This window comes from Cannabis sativa, chromosome 4, assembly GCF_029168945.1.
Source record: "Cannabis sativa cultivar Pink pepper isolate KNU-18-1 chromosome 4, ASM2916894v1, whole genome shotgun sequence".
NCBI classification, from domain to species: domain Eukaryota; kingdom Viridiplantae; phylum Streptophyta; class Magnoliopsida; order Rosales; family Cannabaceae; genus Cannabis; species Cannabis sativa.
This window is the reverse complement of record NC_083604.1, coordinates 57,252,230-57,260,097: the sequence shown is the minus strand read 5'-3', so window position 1 is coordinate 57,260,097 and position 7,868 is coordinate 57,252,230. Positions and strand designations below refer to the sequence as shown.

At 35.8% G+C, this 7,868-nt stretch overlaps 1 protein-coding gene across 2 annotated transcripts; it reads left to right on the top strand.

Moving 5' to 3' along the window:
- Window positions 1-2,221: 2,221 nt before the first annotated feature.
- On the top strand, window positions 2,222-7,395 carry LOC115714051 (suppressor protein SRP40). Of its 2 annotated transcripts, XM_030642576.2 has the most exons (7): window positions 2,222-2,559; window positions 3,234-3,298; window positions 4,266-4,306; window positions 5,281-5,909; window positions 6,436-6,525; window positions 6,631-6,692; window positions 7,146-7,395. In XM_030642576.2, exons 1-7 carry the CDS (start codon window positions 2,344-2,346, stop codon window positions 7,249-7,251), a joined length of 1,209 nt encoding a protein of 402 aa, XP_030498436.2. In that variant the 5' UTR covers window positions 2,222-2,343; the 3' UTR covers window positions 7,252-7,395. The 2 variants fall into 2 exon arrangements, with proteins under 2 accessions (XP_030498436.2, XP_060970204.1); XM_061114221.1 differs by lacking the exon at window positions 7,146-7,395 and having other exon boundaries at window positions 6,631-7,058.
- Window positions 7,396-7,868: the final 473 nt, after the last annotated feature.

Below are 7,868 nucleotides of genomic sequence, written 5' to 3'. Positions count from 1 at the left end.
TGAAAGCAGTGATACATCAACATTTTCCTTCCATAATAACATAATCCCCCTTTTAAACCAACACGAGCTACTTCCAACCCATTACAGAAATTTAAAGACTGTTTAAAATGAACAAGAGAACCAGCAGTAGCTTTGGTTTCCATGAGAAACAAAAGCTGAGGGTTGTACTTAGGAACTAACATTCGCAAGCGACGGAATGCCCTCGGGTTACCCAACCCCCGAGCATTCCAACTTATAAGATTCATGGTTGCTTGCGGGGTTGTTTGTCAACAACACCCGCTGGAAAAGAAGGCTGCATCTCAGAGGAATCTTGCGTTGGTGAAGAAAACAACTGTGATGGAGAGCCTTCAACATGAATATCAGATTGAATATTATTTCTGCATCTTTTGAGAACACTTCGCAAATTTTCAGGTTCGACATGCCTTTTATAAACTCTTTGGGGAGACCCCTGGGCCGATATATCTTCATCAATCAAGACAGCTTTCCCTTTAGCAAGTGTTGCTATGGCTATGGCATCAGTGGTGGGGATGCTAGGAGAAGGGTGAGTGTTTGGGAGTGAGGTTAATGGTTGATGGAGCAGGGGGATATGTGGCTACGGGTGTGGAGTGGACAGAAGTCATAGCTGCTGGGATTTGAGTAGATGTCTTTGGGCAATTAATAGCAGGTTGTTCATCAGTAGGCCCATTTGCATTGATAGGCAAGGAAGGTTGAAAAAAGGATGGAAATGGAGAGGGAAGTTCATGGGTAGTATTGGTTATGTGTTTCTCAGGCATGGACTGTGATGAGGATTCAACATTAGTGAGGAGAGTCGGGTGAGGAGCAGAGCCAAGGGAAAAGTGCTTCTGTGAAATGTGTTTAGGATAGACAGAGTTGATAGTTTTACGGGTTAGGCGAGTTAAGAACGGGTAAGCATTTGCCTTGGAAAAGTCATTCCGATACCTTTCATAACCAGATTTTGGAAGTTTATCACCCAATAATTCAGGACCATAAGGCAACTCAGGTGCAATGCCTTCATCATACATCTCAAGGAAGCCCACACATCTCTCAAAAGGATGGCCCAAACAACCACAATGGAAGTAGAAAATTGGGAGATTTTCATAACGAAATTCCAACTAATGTTCGTCATGAATATGCGGGAGTTTCACCAGTTTACCACGCATTAAAGGTTGTTGAATGTCCAACCGAACACGAACTCTAAGAAAAGAGCCCCAACTCTCATGGAGCGAATCTTCGTAGACATCAATACATTCACCAATCCATTCGCCAATCTTACAAGCAAGAGCACGGGACTTGCTAAGAAAAGGAAGGCGATGACATTGGACCCAAAATTGAACTGTGTTGAGATCCTCCTTTGAGACATTGTGTAGAACAGTTGGTGAGTGTAGAATGATGAGAAAGTTGTTGTAATGCCAAGGCTCCCCTTCCAAAAGTCGAAATTTATCACTTGCACAGCCAAGAGTAAGTAAGTAAAGTTCAGAGTGCATCTCAGAAACAGTAACCTCAAATCGACATTTCTTAGACCAAAACTCCCCCATTCGAGTCATAAAAGTTTTTGGATTAAAAGCATTAGAGAGGCATCGGGCTACAAGGAAAAATTGAGGGTTAGTGTGTGCAACTTGAAGATCAGACTCAGTGAGGACATGAGTAGCCCTTTCTTTTTCAGATAAAATAATTTTTGAAGACATTTCACCAATAAGAGATTCCATAAACAAAAAACAATCAGTAAGAGGGTATAAAAAACGGAGGAATAAGGAGAAGATGCTTTGGTCAGGGGAATAAATAGAAGATACATAGTAACAGTTGAGTTGGAGGGAATGGAAGACGTGAAGAGCATTTGGTGGAAGAGGATGGTGGTTATAGGAGATCATGGCAGGACAGGCGAAGAAGACGAAGAACAGGGGAGCAGAACGGTTAAGAAATAGTCTAACTGCTACAGAGCAAAACCCCACTCGGGCACAACTTAGTTGAAAACTTACAATGAAAATGAAAGTTATAGAATACACTTTTGTTTTTTATTTTTAAAATTAAAAAATAAAAATAGTTATAAAACATGTTTTTATTTTTAAAAATAAAATTTTAAGAACACAAATTTTATTTTTATTTTGTGATTAAAAAATTAAAAAAATAAAAATATTACCAACGCTATTAAAAGTTATAAAAAAATTTAAAATACCAAAAATAAATAAAAAAGTAAAAAAATGCCAGTTTTGGCCGCTAGTGTAAAAAAAACCCAATGAAACCCTAATTTAAGGTTTCTAAAAGCTAAAACCCTTACAGTTGCAGGCGGAGTGGAGTGGTTTCATAGCTTTACAGTGAGAAGGTGATAGTGAGAGAGGGGCTGTTATGCCCAAAACCCTAAGTGGTGCCAATACGCTGAGCCCCGCTCTTCTCGCTTTAAGGCCTCGCCAGGTTGCTCTCACTGCGTTAGACATGAAGCAAGATAAGCCTAATGCCTCTCTCGATAAAAAGACTCTGCTCCTTCAATCAGTCGCATGCTTTCTCGACCACAACGGCTTCTCCAAAACCCTCAAGAAGTTTTGCTCTGAGGCCAAAATCCAGGTGGGTACTTTCACATTTAGCTTGGAGGCATATGGTAGAGCCTCGTTGCATTTTAAAACAGTGTTCATTGATTTATTATAATTTATACCCGTGAGTCCTTTATGAAGAATCAAATGTTTGCACCTGGTCTATAATATTCATTTTAAGATTATAAAATTGAGAATTTATGCTGTAGTTTGCTCCCACTAGGTATGAAGTTTGAGTTGGTTAGTGTAATCCAAAGTTTAATCAAATGTAATCTTTAATTCCTTAAACGAAAAATTAATTCTCAACTTTTCTTTTTTTTTAGTTTGATAGAATTTACTTAGCTCTGGTATTGGTAGATATTGGCTTGATTCTGTAATAGGAGAACTGTTAATTGAGACGAAGGATGGACCTATATTAATTATCGTGAAGTTTTTTCACAGAAAAAAAATTATTGTGAAGTTTTTCTGTATTGAGTAAGTGGGAATTTGCAAGCACATTATGAAGTTAAGATATATCTTGGTGAGATTTAGAGGAAATGTTCCTTGTATAAATATACACACACCTTGATAAGAGTTACTTTCCTCATTTTTTTGTTTTTTGTTTTTTAATGTTTTCTGAATCATGTAGAATTCTTTGTAGTGCTTAGTATAGGTTTTCCCATTATGGATCCTAAAGTCAAGATGTCCATGTTCTTGTTTGCAATGCAGATAGATGCTTCAAAGAGCTCATTGTTGGACTTGGAAGAAGTGTTCAACAAGTATTTTGACATCTGGTAGGATGAGTCCTCTTTTCTCTTGTGTTTTACCAAGTCCAGAAAGGTTTAAGATGATCTGACTGACATTTTTATGTTGAAACCAAATAACATATTTTACATCGCCTAAATTGGGTATACAAAAAGATTACTCTCCTACTTGAAATCCCAAATACTCAGTTGGAAAGGCGCTAAACTCTTTTATTTAAACCAACTGCATGTTAAATCTTCTTTGTACATGTGAAGTGCTTGCATTTCAATTGCAGATTAAGTTTTTTGTGACTTCTGTTCATTTATTTTTGGGGGACTAAGCTGAAACATTTATAATTCGGGTGCTATCAGGTTTCATTGTGAAAAAACAGCATTTAAATTGTCCACTTGGGTTTCGTTTTTCAGATCACTGCTTCGACTTTATTTTATTTATTAATTTATTTGTTTATTTATTTTTGATAGGCAACTAACTAAACATTGTTAAATTAGCCCAGCTGGGTTTGAACACAAGACCTCTTACACACAACACACAGCCAACCACATGAACTAGACTCAAGTGCCCATCACCGCTTATCTTTATATGTTGATGGCATTTTTAATTGTAGAGTATTTCTGTGGGCACCTACAATGCCCAATTCTACCATTAGGCGGACCGTGGAAGCTGATTTGCCAAGATGCTTTGCTTTTTATGTTTTTTTTCCCATTCCTAATTACAGTTAGCTGTTGCTCATAATAGTAAAACTAACTTAAACTAGATTGAGCCCAAACCTTTTACTCACAACACCCTCCTAATCACTTGAGCTTTCCTTTGTTTGTTTTCCAATGTTGGGACTCTCTAATAAATCTCTTAATAATGATCCTTATAATACACCACATGTATGTAGTTTCACTTAGCCAATCAACCAAATTTTCATACCACTCACTACATATCTTTTCATTGGCCATGGGCATGGCTCACGAGCTTTTTTTCTGTTATGTTTCTTTCTTCTTCTTGCAGTAATGATGTCAAGACAGATTTGAAGGACCAGAAAGTACAAGGTATGCTAGCAAGAGAAAACCGCTTGCAATAAACACAATGTTCTTAGCATCTTGCTGCATTTGTTGAATGTTTTTCTTACCTGTTTTTCATAGATGCAAGGTATAATCCCTGAATATAGATGAACAATTAAAAGTAGATTACTAATATGCTTACATCAGCCAGCACCATAACAACAGTATATTGGAGAAAATAGGGGTAAATTGTATGGTAGTAAGATTCCATAATGAGAGAAAATGAAATGAAGAAAACACTAGCATGAAAGGAGGGAAGAGAGAGCTTAATGGTTCAACTTATATTATGAGCTTGGATCAAAGAGCCTAAATCGTAAATGCAATTTTCTTTTCTTTTATTTTTTATAGAAAAAAAGAAATTGAAAGAGATGGTGGAGGAAAATGGGGGCAAGAGAGAAAAAGACTTCTGTATGATGCCTAGGCTTAGATAGTATTGTTAGGGTAGATTCTGTTTGACTTGTTGAAAGGACAGGTTTGCAGCCTGTGTAAGAGTTGGTTAATCATGGGGACTGGGAGTCTGGAAGGTATTATATCATTCTGAGCTCACTGCTACTTCAGAGAACCTGGAATTCTATGCTTCTGATTGCGATTATTCAACTTTTCTTCCAATAATAATACTGACTACTTAGTTCTTTCCTACTTCAGTTTTCTATGTTCTATCTATTTGTTACCTGTGCTGTATCAAATTGATTCTGAACCACTCCAATATATGCATCATGAAGTTGAGGCTAACTGCTTTACAGTTTATGCCACGACTTTCTGAAGCAAAATAGCTGAATTACACATTGCTTCTTTTCAAAGTAATATGATTAGATGTAGCATTGTTGGATCCATGCACATGGAGCATTTGTGCATCATAGAAAGATATATATGTGCATGCATAGAGAGATAATTGCATTAATACTTTTTAACCATTTTTCAGTAATGTGTGTTTTTGCTGATAGTTGTTTTTCTTATTCCAGAGGTAAAAGTGGTGAATTTGCTGCCTGAGGAGCCTGAAAATAATGAGAAAAAGAAAAAGAGGTCTAGTTCTGAAACAGAATCATTGCCTAGTGCAACTGAAGAACAAGTCAAAGAATCTTCTTTGGAAGACAAAGAAGTCACTTGTTCTAGGAAAGAGAAGAAATCCAAGGACAAGAAAAAGAATAAGCTGTCCACTGCTGAATCTCTTACTAATGACAATGATTCCCATACTGTAAACTCTTCTGCGTTGAATGCTCATGACACCTCAGTGAAAGAGAAAAGTGCCAAGTCTAAAACTAAGAAGAAAAAGAAGGATGATTTGGCTTTGGAAAGTTCGGGTGTGAATTCAAAGGATAAAAATTTGCCTAGCACAGATGCCAATGCAGATGTTACTGGCAAGGATGATAAAGGTTCTAAGAAAAGGAAAAGATTGGTTTCTGAAGATAATGATTTGAAGCCAGAAGATAAAATAGAGGTTGATGAATCAAAACGCAGAAAGACTAAGGATGTGGAGGACTCTAAAGGGAGCAAGGAGCTTAATGGACATGAAAATGGGAACATTGATGAAAGTGCTGAGAAGCCTTCCATGCAGAAAACCAAAAAGAAACAACTTAATGGCTCAGCTGAGGTATAGTCTTACAGTAATGTTCTTAATATATGTTTGGAACAACATTCTTGAAGATCCTATTTATAGACACAAGCAACCCTTGCATGTTGAAATTTCAATTATTTGTCATGTTATTGTTGTTTGCAACTTTGTATTATTGCTCATGTTTATAATGTTTGTTTCAGTTATATACATATATGTATGTATATATGGAATTGTATTAGATACTATATCGATAGTCTTTTCTACATATAGTTTTTCCACTTTTCTTTTCTGGTGCTGAGTTTTGAGTAGTCATACATTATTAGATTCACAACTTAGTTTCCCATGAAAATCTTTTATGTAGTATTCTTCTTTCAAAATTAAATTATGAAATGTAACCTGTGGCTGGGTATAATTATTTCAACCACAATAAAAAGTTCATGTTGACATTTATAATTTGTGATGGTTTGCTTTGATGAGCTGGCCTTCAGTATTTCAAAAGTTGCGTTGATTCAGTCATGCAGCTGGAGATTGACAAATCTTCTTTCTTTTTATTTCATGGCAGCCAAAAACTGTTAATGCATTTCAAAGAGTAAAAGTAGAGGAAGTGGTTTTTACTGATGAGAGGCTCAAGGACAACTCTTACTGGGCAAAGGTAATATACACACCAAGTATTTGTGCTATGCTTTGGTCAGTTTTAAGCTTGTATTCTCTGTTGTGCATATAAGTTTTTCATTTTTTCATGATTCACTCATTGCAGGATGGTGCGGATAGTGGTTATGGTGCCAAGGCACAAGAAGTTCTTGGGCAAGTTAGGGGGAGGTATGTTTTATTATGTGGCCACTGTAGGCTGTCTAAATTCTTTTATCATTTGTTGTTTTCCATCGAGGTTGGGGAGAATGGAAATTTGATGCTAAGCAAATACAGCCTAGAGTAAATCACAAATGGATTTTTCTATAGCTACTTTTGTAGGACTTCATTTGTCTGATTTTTTCCTTCTTTCTGTACCGTTTGAAAGGTCATGTTTACAACACTTGCTACGAGTTTTAGATATTTTTATGGGGTACCTATTAGAGGTTCATCTTTCAGTTTAAGGTTTTAAGACTTCATTCAGACACTACAAAGATTCAAATTTCGAAAGAAACTACGTGAAAAAGGATAATTTAATGTTGAGGGTGACTGGAAGAAGTCAACAACTTATCAAATGATTTGTGGCTAGTAGTGGTAATATTTGAAGTCTGTAGTCTAATACTCGTCTTTTTAAATTCTCTTCAGGGATTTCCGACATGAAAAAACCAAAAAGAAGCGTGGAAGTTACAGGGGTGGGCAGATTGATCTTTACTCACATTCAGTTAAGTTCAATTATTCAGACGAAGAATGACCACCAACTTTTCCAAACCTACACAGATTCATCATTTTTGCTCTCTTTAGCGTGTACCAATTCCAATTAATTATAACGTTCCGTGTTAAAACAAAATTTTGAATTCTTCTATCCAATAGTTTAAAGTTATTCCTTAAAACATCATTTCACTGTTTGATTTGATCCCAATATGCGAAGTCTTTTGTTTCATCACCAATTTAGTTTCTTTTATTTTAATACGTTAACGAGTTTCGAGCATTAACAATATCCAGGAACCAAGTAATTACAGTAGTAGACTTCTTTCAAGTTTCATTAATGGATATATCATTTCTCTGTGAGTATTCCTTAAGTACCCATTTACATTCCTATGATTTCAAAAATGCCAAAGTACAAATATATACATTTTGTTTATTAAATACGTACTTTCTACTTTGGCACGTTTACTATACAGTAATCAGGATCGGAATAAATTAATGGAGAAATGAAACGGAATAAATGAAAAATAATCGGAATCAATATTTGTAATATGTTGTTTACTAAAATTTTTTGGAAATAGAATAGTTGTGATTTATCTTATTTACTTCATTAGGAAATGTAATCGGAATGCTTAAATTGACTAAATTGCCGTTTTGAGTTAA